This window comes from Delphinus delphis, chromosome 5 (assembly GCF_949987515.2).
Source record: "Delphinus delphis chromosome 5, mDelDel1.2, whole genome shotgun sequence".
Taxonomy (NCBI): domain Eukaryota; kingdom Metazoa; phylum Chordata; class Mammalia; order Artiodactyla; family Delphinidae; genus Delphinus; species Delphinus delphis.
Window position 1 is genome coordinate 87801110 of NC_082687.1, and position 18889 is coordinate 87819998.

The 18889-nt window shown below is 38.2% G+C and overlaps 1 protein-coding gene across 4 annotated transcripts in view; it reads right to left on the reverse strand.

The window, feature by feature from the left end:
- Positions 1 to 5500: 5500 nt before the first annotated feature.
- PI4K2B (phosphatidylinositol 4-kinase type 2 beta) overlaps positions 5501 to 18889 on the reverse strand; it is a 33337-nt gene continuing 19948 nt past the window's right edge. For 2 of the 4 annotated variants that reach the window (XM_060012735.1, XM_060012736.1), the window contains 3 exons: positions 16696 to 16829; positions 16037 to 16096; positions 5501 to 8501 (listed from right to left, as the gene is read on the reverse strand). In XM_060012735.1, coding sequence (XP_059868718.1) covers positions 8328 to 8501; positions 16037 to 16096; positions 16696 to 16829 — 368 coding nt within the window. In that variant the 3' untranslated portion in view covers positions 5501 to 8327. The remainder of the gene's footprint in view (positions 8502 to 16036; positions 16097 to 16695; positions 16830 to 18889) is intronic. The other 2 variants (XR_009519577.1, XR_009519576.1) reach the window with 2 other exon arrangements.

The following is an 18889-nucleotide window of genomic DNA, read 5'->3' on the forward strand; positions in this document are numbered from 1 at the left end:
GGGACTGCAGCAGTGGCCAAGGTTGAGGCTGAGCCTGGCCGCAATCAGAGAGCCTAATGCAGATGGAGGTGCCTAATAGTTTTTTAGTTTGGGTAGTGCTATGGACTGCATTGTGTCCCCTCCCCCCAATTCATATGCTGAAGCTCTAGCCCCCATGTGACTATATTTGGAGATACAGCCTTTAAAGAGGTAATTACAGTTAAATGAGGTGGGCCCTAATTCAATAGAACCGTGTCCTCAGGATGTGAGTGCAATAAGAAAAGGCCATGTGAGGACACAATAAGGCAGCGATTTGTAAGCCAGGAAAAAGTCCTCACCAGAAAACCCTGCTGGCATCTTGATCTTGGACTCCCAGCCTTCAGAACTGTGACAAAATGTATTTCCATTGTTTAAAGCCACTCTGTGATATTTTTTCGTGACAGCCATAGCAAATTAAGAAAGGTGACAAAGTATTCACATAAATGTGCTCCCGTATAAAAGCTTATTTTAAAAAATGAAATAATTGAAGCATACGGAAAATAACAGAGAATAACATATAACAACTCACCTACCACCCAGATTTTAACAAATGTGGCCATCTGGTCATATGTGCTTCAGATACTTTTTAAAGAGATAAAATTTTATACTTAAAGTGTACTTGGTAACCTTTAAATCTGCTTCTATAACCTCCTTACCTCCTATTCTGAAGCTGGAGAAGGACATTCCTGTCCACTTTTTAATATACTTACATGTATGCATATGTCAAAAAGCAACTATAAAAAAGTACCGTAGTACTGTTTTGTATTTACATAAATGTGTAAATACTTTTGCAACTTAGTGTTGTTTTCCTTCAATATCGTTTTCAAGTTTATGTGTACATTTCAATACATGTGGCTACAGTTGATTTTTAGTGCTCTGTGGTCTTCTATTGTATGGGTATACCACAATTTATCCATTTCCTGCTAATATTCAGGTTGTTTTCAATTTTTCAGTACTATAAACACTATAGCATTGGCCAATCTTGTATGTGTTTCCTTGAATGCACACACTACCAGGTACTTGCATCTTCAATTTTACTAGAGACTGCTCTCCAAAATGATTCTACCAACTGTCAGGCTTTTACTTTTGCCCGAATCTGCTAGGTTTGAAGTGGTAATTCATTGCTTATTGTTTCATGAAGAATACTTTACATACAATGAGCTGTGCAATTTGATGATCTTTGATAAATGTACTCACCTGTGCAATCAGAACCACACTCAAAACACAAAGTATTTCCATCATCCCTTGAAATTTCCTCAGACCCCCATGCAAAGCAGTGTTTACAATGCCACCCTAGTTAACCACCCCCCCCCCCAATAATCCACCTCAGTCCCCAAGCAATCACTGGACTGTTTTAACAATGGATTAGTTTTTATTTTAGAAAATTTTATATAAAAGGAGCCACATGGTACATTCTCTTTGTGTTTGGCTTCTTTCAGTCAGCATAATCGTTTTGAGATTCATCCATGTTGTTGGGTTTATCAGCACACAGACTTTTTTTTTTTTTTTTTTGCAGTACGCGGGCCTCTCACTGTTGTGGCCTCTCCCGTTGCGGAGCACAGGCTCCGGACGCACAGGCTCAGCGGCCATGGCTCACGAGCCCAGCCGCTCCGCGGCATGTGGGATCTTCCCAGACCGGGGCACGAACCCGTATCCTCTGCATCGGCAGGTGGACTCTCAACCACTTGCACCACCAGGGAAGCCTAGCACATAGTCTTTTCCTTTTCATTGTATGGATGTATTTTTTGCTTATCCATGCACTTGTTGGTGAACTTGGGTTGTGCCCAATTTAGGGTATTACAAAAAAGGTTGCTGTGAATATTTCTATGTAGCCGTTTGCTTTCATTTCTCTTGGGTGGGTAAAAGAAAAAGGAATGGCTGGGTGTGCGATAGGTGTAAGTTTAACTCTACTCATTGTGGGTTTTATTTGCATTTCCCTAGTGGTAATGTTGAGCATCCTTTGATGTGCTTATTGGCCATTCATTTATCTTATTTTGTGAAGTGTCCGTAAAATATTTTGTTCATTTCTTTTTTTTTTTAACATCTTTATTGGAGTATAATTAGAGTGTTGTGTTAGTTGCTGCTTTATAACAAAGTGAATCGGCTATACATACATCCCCATATCTCCTCCCTTTTGTGTCTCCCTCCCACCCTCCCTATCCCACCCCTCTAGGTGGACACAAAGCACTGAGCTGACCTCCCTGTGCTATGCGGCTGCTTCCCACGAGCTATCTATTTTACATTTGTTAGTGTATATATGTCCATGTCTCTCTCTCTCTCTCTCTCTCTCTCTCACTTCGTCCAAGCTTACCTTTTCCCCTCCCCATGTCTTCAAGTCCATTCTCTACGTCTGCATCTTTATTCCTGTCCTGCTCCTATGTTCATTTCTTAAATGGGTTATTTTACTTCTTATTCTTGAGTTGTGCAATCTCTTTATATATTCTGGAATTCTTTATCAGATATATTTGTCAAATATTTTCTCCCAGTTTGTGACTAGAAATTTTATTTTCTGAAGTGTCTTTTGAAGAGCAAAAGTTTTTAGTTTTGATGAAGACCAATTTATCAATTTTTTCCTTTAATGGTTTGTGCCATTTGTGCTCTAAGAAATCTCTGTAAAAACAAGGTCACTAAGATTTTCTCCTGTTTTCTTCTATAAGTTTTAGCTCTCATACTTAGGTCTCTGTATGGGGTGAAAGTAAAAGTTCACTCTGTGTGTGTGTGTGTGTATTACAGTATCACTTGTTGAAAAGACTTCCCTTTCTATTGAAATGCCTTGGCACCTTTGTTGAAAATCAGTTTACCATGTATGTAGGGTTTATTTCTGGATTCTCTTTTCTGTGTCCTTGATCTTATGTCTATCTTTACCCCAATTACCACTGTTTTGATTGCTGTAGCTTTATAAGTTCTGAGACCAGGTAGCGTATAAGTCCTCCAACTTTTGCTCTTGTCTCATAGGTTGGCCAGAACATTTCCATATACATTTTAGAATTAGCTTGTCAATTTTTTTTTTTTTTTTTTGCAGTACGCGGGCCTCTCACTGTTGTGGCTTCTCCCGTTGCGGGCCACAGGCTCCGGACGCACAGGCTCAGCGGCCATGGCTCACAGGCCCAGCCACTCCGTGGCATGTGGGATCTTTCCAGACCGGGGCACGAACCCGTGTCCCCTGCATCGGCAGATGGACCCTCTTGTCAATTTTTTAAAAAATCCTGATGGGATTTGATCGTGTTGAAACTATAGACAAACTTGGGAGCATCAACATCCTAACATTATTGATACATAAGCATGGTAATGCCCTCCATTTATTTAAATCTTGAATTATTCTCAATACTCTTTTTATAGTTGGTATAGAGAGCTTACACATCTTTGGTTGGACTTATCCCTAGAAATCTGATGTGTTTCGCTGCTGCTATAAATGGTATCTTTTAAAATTTTCTTTTTCTAACTAATGTTGCTGGTATATAAACCTTGCAAAATTCACTTATCAATTCTAATAGCTATTGGTAGATTCTTGTTAATTTTCTACATGCATAATTATGTCATCTATAAATAATGACAATTTTCTTTCTTTCTTTCTGAACCTCATTCCTTTCACCTCTTCCCTGCCTTTACTGCACTGGTTATGCTCTCCAGTACGATACTGAATATGAATTGTGAAAGCAGGCCCCCTTGTCACATTACTGATCTCAGAGAGAAAGTGCAGAGGCAGAATACTGGCCCCCAAAGATGTCCATGTCCTAATCTCCAGAATTTTTGAATATATTAAATGGCAAAGGGGAATTAAAGTTGAAGATGGAATTAAGGTTACATATAAGCAGGCCTTAACATAGGGAGATTATTCTAGATTACCCAGGTGGGCCCAGTGTAATAACAAGTGTCCTTAAAAGTGCAAGAAGGAGGCAGAAGGGTCAATGTCAGAATGATGTGATGAGAAAAGTATTCAGCCCGCTGTTGCTGGCTTTGGAGATGGAGGGAGAGGGCTACAAGCCAAGGGATGTGTGAGGCTCCTCGATACTAGAAAGGACAAGGGAACAGATTCCCCCCTAGAGCCTCCAGAAAGAAACACAGCCCTGCTGACACCCTGATTTTAGTCCAGTGACACCTGTATCAGGCTTCTAACCTGCAGAACTGTCAGATAATGAATTTGTGTTGTTTAAAACACTAACGTTTGTGGTAATTTATTACAGCAGCAACAGAAAACAAATATAGAAAGCTTTAGATTTTCCAGCACTAAGTATGATGTTTGCTGTAGAGTTCCTGTGGATGTTGTCTATTTGCCCTTGGGTGCCTTCTAGTTTATTTCTGAAACATACTGTTAACTCCAATATTTCCTCTGAGCTCTGTCAGCTCTCATTTTATTTCCTCCTGTTGCTTGTCCATCTAATTTTTGAGCTTTCCTGATTTTGATGTTATATTGTTCTTTCTCAGGTTCTATCATTTCTTGAATTTCTTCAGCATTTTAACAAATATTACTGTTTTCTTCTGCTTTGTAAAAGTTTCTAGGATATCTTCATTTCCTGTGGGTATGTGATACATGCTGTTATCCTGTTTTCTTAAAGCATATTGTATGATGTGGTCATGTTTAAGTGAGATGGACTTTTTCATACTTTCCTCCTATATTTTCAGAAGATTCCTGGGTAGGTGGTGAGGTAGGCCTGGAGTTTCCTGGTTTTGTAGTTCTAGGGTTCTCTCTTCTGTAGTTATTACAGAGTATTAGATAACATTTTTTTTTAAGATAACTTTTATTTTTATTATTCTTTTTGTAATAGCTGATATTTTAGTCTTACTTATTTATTCGACCGTGCCGCTTGGCCTGCAGTATCTTAGTTCCTGGACCAGGGATGGAACCTGGGCCCAGCAGTGCAGGTGCTGAGTCCTAACCACTGGACCGCCAGGGAATTCCCAGATGACATGGTTTTTTATGAACCTTCTTAGTACTTTCTGAATTGTCTCATCTGGTCCCCTCTTCTATCTGTATCAGAACCTTGTCTCCTTTATCCCCAGGGTCCTTCCCTCATCAATGTCTATCCTATATCCAGTAGCTTCTCTCAGGGCAGGTCTATGTGCTCTCACCAGCTACTTCCGGGAACCCTGAAGACCAGGTTGCCCTGGCACCCTCATACCTTCCTGCAGGCTCCCTTTACAGCTTCCGGCTGAATGCTGGACAGCCCTCTCCCAATTTTGATTGTTGTTTTGGATGCACCAGTTGAGACTGCCACGATGACTGGGGGCGCCTCCTTTTGGGGCTGATGACATGTCAGCAGATTCTGGGCTCTTTGTACCATCACAGGCCCCCCTCACTTTCCCTCCGTTCACTCCTCCAAAGCTGTTGTTCCCATGTGATCCTTTTGCTATTGATGGATGTAGCCCAAACTGCTCATTTCTGGGATCCATAGGGATATTCTATCATCTAATTTTAGTGAAGATGGTGTCACTGTGATTTTCCTTTTGCTATCCTAGTTGTTCTATGGGGATTTGAGATTAAATACTCACTGCTGCTGCCATTCAGCCTTCTATAATTGGTTTTTTATTTTAAAATGATTTTTTTTTCTATTTACACCGTTAATGCCCAGGATAGGACAGACTATGGTAAGTTTTAACATATAAATGCAAAATTTTAGTGACTAAACACAAGCACTATTTCTTGCTCATGTCACAGTCCAATGCAGTCAGCACGCTCTCCTGGTAGGTTTCCAAGCAGTGACTCACATGCCCTGGCTGCTTCCACTTTGCAAATTCTTTGTTTACAGCCAAATGGGAAGACAAGAGAGTGGTCAACGGTGATCACTGGTTGTGCCGCAGTGAGTTTTACTGCCAGGTCTGGAAGCCACATATATCCCTCATCCCCACATCTTACTGGCCAGAACTCGGTTACATGGCTCCAAACTCACCATAAGAGAGGCCTGGAAACAGAGCCACACTGAAGATCTCTGCCACTATCTGTACAGCTGCCCAAGCAACTTTGGGAAAGAAGGCAGACTATAAAACATAAGATGCTGCCTGTCTCTTCATATATCTGTAAAAGGATTTAAGATGTAATCTGATCAAAGGACTGGTCACCACTGTTTTTAATAAGGTTTTAATTCCATTAGTACAAAACTTTAATTAAAAAAAAATTTGTGAATCAAATCGTTTTCAAGATTGCAAAAAACATGTTTCCATAGTCTTCAACTAACTGCTGACAAATTTGGGGGAGAGTAAGGCAGCTTATATTCAAATAAAAATGAAAATGTCTCTAATTATAAAGATTCCAGTTAAATATATCTTTTGGAATGATGAAGTATTAAACTGTACTACTAATATATGCAGTAAGAAAATGGTGGTTTGTCATCATTTATAAACATAAATGTATTTACAAACATTCTAAATATTCAATATACATACTTCAGGAGAAATCTAGTCTTAAGACAGTGATTTTTTATTACCTTTCGTCTACCATGTTTGACACTATAAATATACTCACTGAAAATATTAACACAATATTTAAATAAAAATGAAGTTCATGAAAATTTATAAAATAAAACCAATGTACTCTGACTTCTAAGCATATCTTAAATATTTCAACTCTATTTTTCTGGCCTGGTCAGACCATTTAAAAATATTTCCACACTATTTTAATTTTAGGGTACAAAACAGTAGCAACTTACTAAGTTTTCATCTTTTAAATTAATACAGAAATTCTCAAAATACTGAAAACCCTGTTTTATGAAAGCAGTAACCACATCATAACAACTTATTTCATTAAGAACACATCTTCAAAAGGCACATTTTAATGACTGGTATTTATCTAAAGATATTAGCTTGAGCTTTGAATTTCCAGTCAATTTTCCATTATCTCAACATTGAGATCATGGAGGGTCAGGGGAGGTAGGAGAACACAGGTTTCCAATGGACTTCCACTAGGACAGCAGTAATCCTCACTCATCACATCCACGAAGACCAAGAGAAAGGTGTGAAGAAAGGGAGAACGGCAGATCTGACTTCCATCCTAATTCAATCTTCAGGAAATACTTTTTATATAAAAATAATTTGAAAAATTACAGGACAGAAAGCTTAACGACAAAAGGCCAAGACCACAAACTGCCCAGTTTAGTCTGAGTGGTGATGTTATTTGTTTGGAGCCTAAGAAGAGAATGAAGCTCCTGCTTCTTTGGGATCAAATCTTCATATCGGGCTCATCTCAATTTCAATCACTTGGTAAGTTAAAAGTACTACAAATTCCCAGGATGTCAGAAATACTGATATTCAAAATCAAATAAAAATGACTTAATGGTTATCTCTGTTACGGTCCCCTTTAACTGGGACTAGTATTCTAAAGTTGACTGTAATTATAATAACATCAGTAATTTCAAGTACCCTACAACACTACTATTATTTTTAAGAGGTTATGTCCTAGGACCTGAAAATGCAACCCAATATACGGTTTGAGTTATGGTTTACCTTTCAGTGAAGTTTAATACTAATTGAAGTACTAAATTGAATGAGATCAGTACTCTGAGGTACTAAATGATTAAGTATTGATCCCATGCAAGAAACAGATGGGAATTTTTAATGCTATTCTGGAATTTCAAAATACTGGGGATCTATCTTAATTTCATATTATTCCCCTCAAGTCTCAGTTGAGTGTTTCCATTTTTTTAAAGGGGGAGATAGCGTTAGATTTTTTTTCCCTCACTATAACAAAATAATTGACCCAAAATATTCTGAAGTACAAAAAAGAAAATGGTCATTGGTAACTTGAAATATAATTTTCTGGTCCCTAATAATGGTCACTTTAGGAGCATTTATTCAAGTTCTAAAGTAGCAGCTTTTTAAATTAAGGCAACATTGTTTTATTCTTAACTATTTTCTATTAACTACTCTATTAAAGCTCATAAGAGCAGTTTCATCCTCAAAGGCCTTTTATAATGTAAGAAGAGTTAACATGACCATTCTTCTCAATATTAAAAAAGTATATAAAAAGTTATTGTATTCAAAGTCAACAAACACCTTATTTTTCTGTTTGGAATTCTAGAGTAATTATAGTCATTCCAGAATGTGTAAACTATGAAATGACCTCTGAAACTAACATCAACAACATAAAATACAATTTTTCTACAAAAATACGACATAGGAGATATATCACTTCTTCCCTGAAATAGAAATTTAGTATTTGGACAGAAAACTGTAAACTTCAATTACATTCAAAGAAAACCTTTTAGAAACTTATATTATTTGAGGTTTTGGCAACTGGAGCTCTTACCAGCAGGTTTACAGGGCGGTAATGTTGTAACAACACAATAATGCCAAACGGTTTCTTTCTCTCACATCTGCTACCAGGAGGAAAAAAAAGGCTTCCTGCAGTGGACAGTCTGGGTGAATGAATTGCTGAGGTGGACGATCCGACCCTGACCTCCACCTTGACTGCGCTCCACAATCACACAAGGCATCTGTACTAGCTGGACAGGACTCCTCCTGTCTCTCAATGCCTGAGTAAGATTTAAGATCTGTGGAAAGAAGAGAGGTTTTCATCAGTTCAAAAAAGATAAAAACCTTCCGTTCATTGACATTATTTTAACCATCTATTCATAACTACAATTTTTATTTCATCCATTTATGCCCAGCAGAGACTGTGATGAGTAACTGCTATCAATATATATATGTGGATGTATGGATGCTTATACACACACATACATATACACAGACAAATGCACAGGATTAAAATTAAATAATTTTTGCCAATTGGTAACTTTGAAATATTCTAGAATGCATCTATGTCCAGGAGCAATGGAGTCAGAGACTGAATGAAGTGAATGGTTCCACATACATACCCCAGTTGACACTGGACCTAAAAAAATACTGCTCTAAATAGTCTGGTTTTTACTAAATACTTGCCTTACCCACTCATTCAACAAATAAATTTACTGCATGCTTATTCTGTGCTAGGCTCTGTTCTAAGTGCTGGGGATGCAACAGTAAGAAAACAAACAAAATCTCTGCCTTCACAGAGCTCACATTTCAGCAGGGGAGGAGTCAATAAACATCTCAAACAAGTCAATTACACCAAGTATTAGAAGGAAAAAGTGCTATGGGGAAGCATGACGCAGGGCAAGTGAATTAGCGAACTGGGGAAGGTAGCATTTAAAGTAAAGTTTTATTTAAGAGTCTATTCTTTTTTTTTTTTTTTTTTTGCGGTACGCGGGCCTCTCACTGCTGTGGCCTCCTCCATTGTGGAGCACAGGCTCCGGACGTGCAGGCTCAAGTGGCCGTGGCTCACGGGTCCAGCCGCTCCGCGGCATGTGGGATCTTCCCGGACCGGGGCACGAACCCGTGTCCCCTGCATCGGCAGGCGGACTCTAAGAGTCTATTCTTAAATAGGAAAAGTAAAACTAGGAAACGTGAACTATATTACATTCCATGTTTAAACATACTCTTGGAATTGCTACTTGAGCATATAAATAAGGTTATGAAACAATGCATAGCTTACAGCCTATTCTACTCTGTTCAAATAAAAATTTAATAATTAATTTTCTTTTTTTCCCTGTATATCAGGTAAAAAATTCCCTTTGGGGGCCTCCCTGGTGGCGCAGTGGTTGAGAGTCCGCATGCCAATGCAGAGGACACGGGTTCGTGCCCCGGTCCGGGAGGATCCCACATGCCACGGAGCGGCTGGGCCCGTGAGCCATGGCCGTTGAGCCTGTGCATCCGGAGCCTGTGCATCCGGAGCCTGTGCTCCGCAACGGGAGAGGCCACAACAGTGAGAGGCCCGCGTACAGAAAAAAAAAAAATTCCCTTTGTTGTGTACGTTAGAAATAAGGATGTCTCCTTCAGGTATTTGAAAATATTTAATATACAGATGGTGTGCATTTTACTAGTTGTTGTAAAGACTGTTTAATAGTGAGATAAGCATAAAGGTTTCAACATAAAGCCATACTAATAAATAAATGTCATAATACTTGAACAGTATAAACTAGATGGTTTAGATCCTGGAAGATCTGAAGTATTTAATACATCAGAGAAATAAACCTTTACTAGTAATAGTAGCTACTCATTGTATTTATGGTTTAGGATTCCTTTTAAGCTCTTCCCTTAAAATCTTCTAGGCTAGTTATGTTTGGATAAAAAGACAAAAAGAATTTACAAAATTTATGTTTATAAGCATTGCCCTTACCATGAAAATAAATGTGGGTACCAGCATGGCTAAGGAATGAAATATTCAGTTAGTTTCCTCTTTTGATTTTAAAAATCCTATTCTAAACATGTTAATCTAAACACACTAATTTAAGTAACATCTAATATTTTCCTGACTCTAAAAACAATACATGATTGTTGTAGAGAATCTAGAAGCGGAATGGTACAAAGAAAATGAAAGTCATTCTACAAGACTAAAAAATTTCAAATATATAATAGCAAAAATTATTCAGTCTTAAAACTATCCAAAATATTAGTATTTCTTTGGGAGTTGAGAAGACACTTGATGATCTTGCATTTATTTGCTAAAGAAATATTTACAGAGCACGCGCTGTGTTGGGGAGAAGACTAAATACGAGGGAAAAAACCCATCTGAGCCCTTAAAGTGCACACATTGTAGAAACAAACAGCCACACAAACAAATAACTGGAATGTAGTGTGACAAACACTTCAGCAACAGTGGATCTATGCCCTGACTTTACAATCTGATCCCCTCCTTTACATACCACTCATTTTTTCATTTCCCAAAGAATAAACACATCTATTACTATATCTTTACATCAGAGAAGATTATTTTTAGAAATAGACTAAACATTGCAGGCAAGGAAAAACACTTTATTTATTTATTTTGCGGTACACGGGCGTCTCACTGTTGTGGCCTCTCCCGCTGCGGTGCACAGCCTCCGGATGCGCAGGCCCAGCGGCCGTGGCTCACGGGCCCAGCCGCTCCGCGGCACGTGGGATCCTCCCAGACCAGGGCACAAACCCGTGTCCCCTGCATCGGCAGGCGGACTCTCAACCACTGCGCCACCAGCGAAGCCCAGGAAAAACACTTTAGAATGCTCCATCTATGCCACATTTGATACCATGGTAGGGGTGTGATAGGTCAAGGGCAGATGGTGTGAACTCACAGACTTCTGCATATAGACTTTGCTTTCCTTTGGACTAGTTCACTGGTCCTCAAATTTTAGTGGGCATGAGAATTACTGTACTATCTACATAAAACTATGTATATTCTACTTCCTGGTTGGTTTTAAGCTATTTTTCAACTGTACTATGCCCAATTTGCTGTCCTTTTTTTTTTGGGCCTGCACCGTACGGCTTGTGGGATCTGTTTCCTGACTAAGGATTGAACCTGCGCTGCAGCAGTGAAAGCCCGGAATCCTAACCACTAGGCCACCAGGAAACTCCCCCAACATGCTGTCTTAACATCCAATTTCTGAGTGAAATGTGACCCCAATACTCCCATGGAGTGCTAGGGAAACCAGAACTCCTTGAGCGGCAGGAGGAGCCTAGGAAGACAGAGCTGGAGCTTGAAGGAAAAACTGTTCTCCAGAAGGAGAGGAAAAGGCATCCCAGGAGAGACGACAGCACGCAAAGGGCACCACTGGGAGATGTGAACTGGGACTGAAGAACAGTTCTGAGCGGCTAGGCTTAGGGGAAGCTGACAGTGACAAGAGATAAAGGTAGCTATGTTGCTGGAGGCAGACTGCAAAGGTGTTGGAGAAGTTGCTCAAAGTCAGGGCTTAAGCCTGTACGGACTGACAAATCAGGGGAGTTTTAAATCACAAAAGAGATGATCATATCTGCTTTGAGAAAGATTGTTCTGGTCTAATGTGGAAGAAGGATGGGAAAAGAGGTAAGGACACCACTTAGAAGATCATTAAATCCAGAGAAGAGATGATAAGGACCCCAGGCAGAGGCAATGCCGAAATGTTGCAGATTCGCCAGACTTTAGACTCCCTTATTAAACAGATGCAACGTGTTAACCCCTTTGAGCCAAGTTACAAAATGCAGGCAACTATGTAGAGCTGTTATGAGGAAAAATAATAACAAACATAAAAATATCTAGTAAAGAGTCAAGTACTCAGGAGGTACGAAAGCGTCACTTTCATTTTCTTTAACATCAATTTTTACTGAATCTGCAAATGAGCTTCTGGTTTATATATCACTGAATAGAATTTCACTCTGTATTAATGAAACTGTTTTATTAATCATTTCTGTCACTTTTTTCAGGTCGTGTATAAAATGTATTTCAAATAAATAAGTATTTCTGAGGTCCAGTGCTCCAAACAGGCACAGGTAGAAAGAACATAAAATGACGCTCTTATTGAGCTTGATCATGATTCAAGCTTGATCATGACCCTACTGCTAGTTAAAGTAAAATTCAAAAATTTTAACTGAATAAACATTTCTAGTCAAATTTTAAAAGAAATGCCTTCATACTAGCTCCTAATTCCAGTCCACATCTTTATATGTAGAATGAGAATTGTCACTGATTATGTGTGCAAAACTAAAAACTTACTATAAACTAGGACAGAAGACTAGGTTGTACGAAGCACAAATCATGATGTTAATTGGCAAAATTAGAAGGGAGAGGGATTCAAGGGATAATTATAAATGACTGAAATAATGAAACGGAGCAGGACCCTATGTCCTCTGCCTGCCTTTTGGCTGTGGAAAAACCTTAGCCAGAGAATAAGTTTAATCAGAGAAATGAGAAAATACGGAAACAAAGGAAAACAGCCAAAGGAGACCAAATAATAACAGGTTAGTCACTAAGCACAGTCAAAGACCTTAGTTCCTCCTCAAGGGCTATAGATAATAATCTGGGCCATATCCTGTGAGCTGTCTTATAGATACTGAAACCCCCATCAAGTGGAAGAAGTTAACTACATGATGACCAGACTGTAGCCATGACCTAAGCTGACACAATTCCAAGAATTGGCCTCAAGGAAATGGGAACAAACGGACCCTGGAACTGAAGATTAACTGTACTTACAACAACCAAGATGATGCTGGTCAGACCACCGCATGACCAATTTCAAGATGACTGTCAGAGCTAACTGTGCTGTTTCTGCATGTAGCCCCCTCCCTCCATCTATAAAAGCTCTTGCCCACTGGTTGTAGGAGGGGGGGAGGGGAGTTGGTCATTGGACAGGCGTCTGCCCTCCCCCACCAGTTGCCGGCATCTAAAATAAAGCAAACTTTCCTTTCCACCAACCTTGCCTCTTTATTGGTTTTTGAGCAGCGAGCAGCCCGGATCCCACTTTCGGTTTCAATAACACAGTATTTTGACTCAATTAAGGGACTGGCTGAATAATGAATTCTGTTGCTTGAAACACAGGTATTAGTTTTTGTTTGTTAAGCCTTGGTTTCAAAGCACTGCTTTACTTTAGAATATAAAATAATACCTGATTTTTTTCAGACTAGCTTTTTTTAAAGAAGGGTTAAAATCAGAGAGCTACACAATCATGTACATGGTCAGAGTACCTTACTCTTTTTGGCTATCAGAAAGGTCAAAACCAAATTAAAATAAAAAATCAAAACAAAATAAAATTAAAACATAATGTTCTATTTTATTTTTTCTTTCCCAGATCCTGTCACTTTTATATTCTATTACACCCATTTGTATAATACTTTACTCCTTTGTATAATACTTTACTCCAGGATATGAATAAATAAACCTAAAACAGCAGATAGCCACTGGTATATCTTTGTAACAGACCTCAGAACTAGAATGTCCCCATATCTGTTCAGACAAGCATTTTAAAATTAAAATTAAAATTTCTCACATACTAACTTTAATCTACAATTAAAGCTTACAAGATTATTTACAGCTTTTATTTAAAAAAAACACACAAACATTTCTGAAATAAAGATACATCTTTAGGGATAAGAGAATTCCAGAAGATGGAGCATATTGTTAAGTCAAATAGATATGTTTCAAGCAAAAATGCCAAATAAGGGCATAATTACGTATGCCTGAAAATTTAGTTCAAATATAGTTTAGGGTGGTAACACTCAGCAACATAATTACAATCATCAATCATCTAAGCCCATCATTCATACCTGAATTACCGAAAACACCTCCCCACAAGGCTCCCTGGTTCTAGACTCATCTGCTGAGTCAATGTGCACCCCACTGTCCAATCTGCAGGGATTCTTTGTTGGGTTATGGACACCTTTTGCTGGGATATAAATTCTATTGCCCAGTCCATGCCCAAGACACACATATAAACAGAATTTAGCACGTAATCTGAGGGAGTTCATAGGAGAAACCCCAGGGTAAGGTCTCCTCTCGGGAAATGTAAGTCTCATCATAACTCTCCCTTTTAAAAAAATATTCTGATTCCTTTTTTATTATATACAATATGTTAGCAGCTTATACATACCATTATGCACTACATTTTATAACATATTCTGGAGATCTCTCCATACTAGTAAATGGACAACTTAGTCATTACCACAGCCCTGTTTAAAAATTGAAGTATAGTTGATTTAAAATATATTGCATTAGTTTCAGGTGTATAGCTTAGGGATTCTTTTTTTTTTTTTTTTGCAGATTATACTCCATTAAACGTTATTACAAGATATTGGGTATAATTCCCTGTGCTATACAGTACATCCTTGTTGATTATCTATTTTATGTACAGTAGTTTGTTAATCCCATACTCCTAATTTGTCTCTCCCCTCTCCCTCTCCCCTTTGGTAATCATAAATTTGTTTTCTATGTCTGTGAATCTGTTCCTGTTTTGTATATAAATTCATTTGTATTATTTTTTAGATTTCACATATAAGTGATAATCAAAGTTTTGTCTTTTGCTGACTTATTTCATTAAGTATAATATTCTTTAGGTCTATCCATGTTGCTGCAAATGGCAATATTTCATTCTTTTTTATGGCTGAGTAATATTCCACTGTATTCTAAGCCAATCATCTGTTTATGGGCACTTGGGTTATCACAACTGCTCCAATCCCTTCCATGTGGAGTCTATACCCGGCACTTAAGGCCCTTCAGAATCTGGCTCTAGCCTGCTTCTCCGGCCATTTCACTTACTATTTAAAACGTATGACTCCAGCAAAGCACTGTATAAGCGCAAGAGAACACAGAGAGATGTATATGCTAATAATTTGTCCCTTTTCCTGACCCCCAGCCTCATCAGAAGCAAGAGCTCCATCAGAGTAGGAACTTGGTTTTTACTCACTGCTTTATCTCAATCATTAGGACAGTTTCTGGCTCTGGTTCTGTCAATAAATATATAATGAATACACAGTTATCTAATTTAACTATATCTATTTGTTAATGTTATATAATAAATAGTGCAAAACTTAGACTTGTCTTCTTTGTCACAGGTATGCAGCAAACAGCTACCTTAAATGAAATGCATATTTTAGGAAGAAAAAGTTAATTAGTAAGTCACTAAAAGACAATGTTTACCCTATAGTTTATTTTCATTTCAAGTCTTCCTTTTGGAATCTAAATACTATTAGTAGACTAGAAGAACCAGACATCACCTGTAGGTCAGCCCAGCCTGCAGGTTCACACCAGCAGATGTAATTGATACCCTGTATTGCTAATGAAAGGAAGTGAAAAGGAGTGAGAGGACTGAGTTACAGCTAGTACTTTTATGTCCTAATTCGTGCTCAACCATGGTGACATGGTTATTTACTGACTGCCCTAGCAAAGGCCAAACATATTTTATGAGGAAAATAATCAACAGGAAACAGAACTTGGTATTGAAACATTCAAGCAAGTGGATTTGAGGAGGAAGACGATACCAACACTCAGGAAACCAGTTATCAAAATGAGGACAAGAATTAGCAGTAGGAGGAAACTGGCTAACTAAACAATACACAACAAGGTAAAAAAAAATCTAATACAGAAGACAAAAGAGAAAAAAAGAGTATTGAAATCAACTTCATTTCTAATCATCTGAGCTACTTTGGTTCAGAATAAAGGACAGTGTTGAGAGCTGCATCTTTGGGTCACAATGGAAAAAAAAAGTTGACTACTGTTTCAAAGAGAGAGTTTTTCCTTAATGAACAAGATCTTAAAAAGGTGACCTACCTGACCCCTCATCACAGACATCTGCCTTTCAAAAGTGGCTTTGTCAAATCTTCTGTCAGTCTATCACAAAAAGGAAAGAAAACATTACTACAATTCTAAAAATCAGGATCTTTGAAAAAAAAAAATTGAAAAACAATGAACTCTTCAACTCAGCACATAAGGTCATTAGAAAGCATTCCTAATAGAAAAAAATAGCATGAAAAGATTATTTTTGATTGATGTATTTTCATATTCCTCGTTTATACGAAATACATTTTCGTATGTATTTCGTATAAACAGTGTAGTTATACTCCAACTTGTTCCGGAAAGGATTTAAAATGACTTTCCAGCCAATGGGTTTAGGCTTTTTTAAAAAGAAAATCGAATCATAGCAGATCACCAAACATTTATTATAATTCAGAGAAATTTTGTAAAAATTCAACTTTTGAAGCAAACAACTTCTCAAATTATAATGTAATTTCACTTCAAAGAATACTCATAGTGTAACTTCACAAACTTATGCTCCTATAAAGTAAAACTGCTAATTCCTTTCTGTTATGTCAGGTTCTACTGCAAGCAGTGATACCAGAAGCAGTAAACTGCAAATCAACTCTATTAAGAAAATCTCTTTTAAGATTTATTTCATTTTCTGCAATAATTAAAACTAAAAACTTATTTACCTTAAAAAGTTCATAAAGATCTTCACATAAATCTTGCACAAAGTTCATGTCAGAAATATGTGGCAGAACTAAATTTCTTATTTCTTCAGAAAAAGGAACTTTTGCTTGAGGAAGCCAAGCCCAGTGAAATGGATCTAAAAAAAAAAAAAAGTATTCTTATCAGTGAGGGGAAGTGGTTTATTTAGACCTAAATTTACCCTGTTTTTCCCCTACAGTTCCTAGGTTAAAAAAAAAGACAGGAGACCTAGAGGGGTGGGATAGGGAGGGTGGGAGGGAGACACAAGAGGGAGGAGATATAGGGATATATGTATATGTATAGCTGATTCACTTTGTTATAAAGCAGAAACAAACACACCACTGTAAAGCAATTATACTCCAATAAAGATGTTAAAAAAAAAAAGGAGAAAGGAGGTATCAGAGAGAACAATTAGTTTTTGCCATCTAAATTATTCAGATTTCTAAGTTTGGATGGTTAATTCAGATGGTAAAGCACGGTAAGGTATTACCTGAACTGGTTAGGTTTCTGAGTTTTAAATTGGAAACAGTAAGAGTTTTGATAATGAATCTATCTCAAACAGCCCTATATCAAAAAATATATCTGGGGCTTCCCTGGTGGTGCAGTGGTTGAGAGTCCGCCTGCCGATGCAGGGGACACAGGTTCGTGCCCCGGTCTGGGAAGATCCCATATGCTGCGGAGCGGCTGGGCCCGTGAGCCATGGCCGCTGAGCCTGCGCGTCCGGAGCCTGTGCTCTGCAACGGGAGAGGCCGTAACAGTGAGAGGCCCGCGTACCGCAAAAAACATATATATATATATATATATATATATATATATATATATATGAATCTCTGGTTCCTGTGTTTGGAAACTGAGGGGTATCTATAATTTGTTCACAGCCCCAGATACCATGGCCGAGGTCTCCCTGCCTTTTCAGCCATAAATTATCAGGAACTGACCACTCATATTTGTATATGTGTGTGTATGATGTTCCAAAATTTTAAATCATTAATAGGTAAACAGGTAATTGGCTTTGAGGGATAAAAGATCCATGATTCTGGGCTAACTCTAGTTCTCTCCCAAGAAGACCATTAAATATACACAGTGGCCAGGACTAGAAAGATTTGTAACGTAGTGAGATTGTCTAGATAGGGTACATACTCAGATTCATGCAAGAAAATGTAAGGCTTATGAGAATATGATCACCCACAGAACTCCAGTGGGTACATCCAATGTGAACCTCCAGCTCCTACCATGTAGAAAGCCCTGAGGAAAACACTCTGCCTTTAGAGTCATTCCTTCTGAATTCTCTTTTATCTATCTCTTTGAACACTGTGGGAAGTAGTCCATTCCAAAGAAAGCCTTTCCTGTGGCCTACATCTCTGAAGCTATGTCCAATTTCCCTTTGACCTTTCCCTGACCAATTATATAAAAGAAAAGCCCTGATTCTATGCCTGCCTCTACTTCCAATCCCTATCCCTCAACTTCTACTATCACCATTCAAACTCTCCCCTAAGATCACCAGTCATCTCATAAGGGTTTCTCCAAAAGCCCGTCTTCAGCCCTCATTCTACTTCATGTGTCTTTGCAGCAAGCAGCACTGTTCTCTATCATCTCCCTCTGAAATTCTCTTCTATGTGGTTTTGGAGATACCACACTCTCAAACTTTACCTTCTGTCTTTTAAGCCATTTCTCTTGTTTGCTGGCTTTTCCTCTCATTTTCAATGTCACCATTCCCAGATTCTATACTTAGTCCTTCCTCTCCTTCATCTACTAAATATTCATGAAACATTTATTGAGTACCTACGTACCTCACATTGTCCTAGTGGTGGCATTTGTTCACCATGATTTTCCCAGGTGATAGCAATACCACCACGGCTTCCACTTACCAAGGTGACAGTTTAAAAATGACATCCTCAATACCAATTAATCTTTCAAGTTCTAGACCCTTAATCCCCAACTGTGTGTTTGGTAAAATTTTCCAGGTGTACTGTAGGCATCTTAAACTTGACACTTTTAAAATACAATTTGCATATAGATTCCAAACGATTAGAGGAAAAAAAAAAATAGAACAAAGACATCTCAAGTCAGTTCAACCAAAGATAGGAAGGAAAAAAAGAAAAAATTGAAATTCATGGTAAATAGAAAAAAAAAAAAAAGATGGCAGGAAAAGTTCAAACACATCAGTGGTTTATTGAG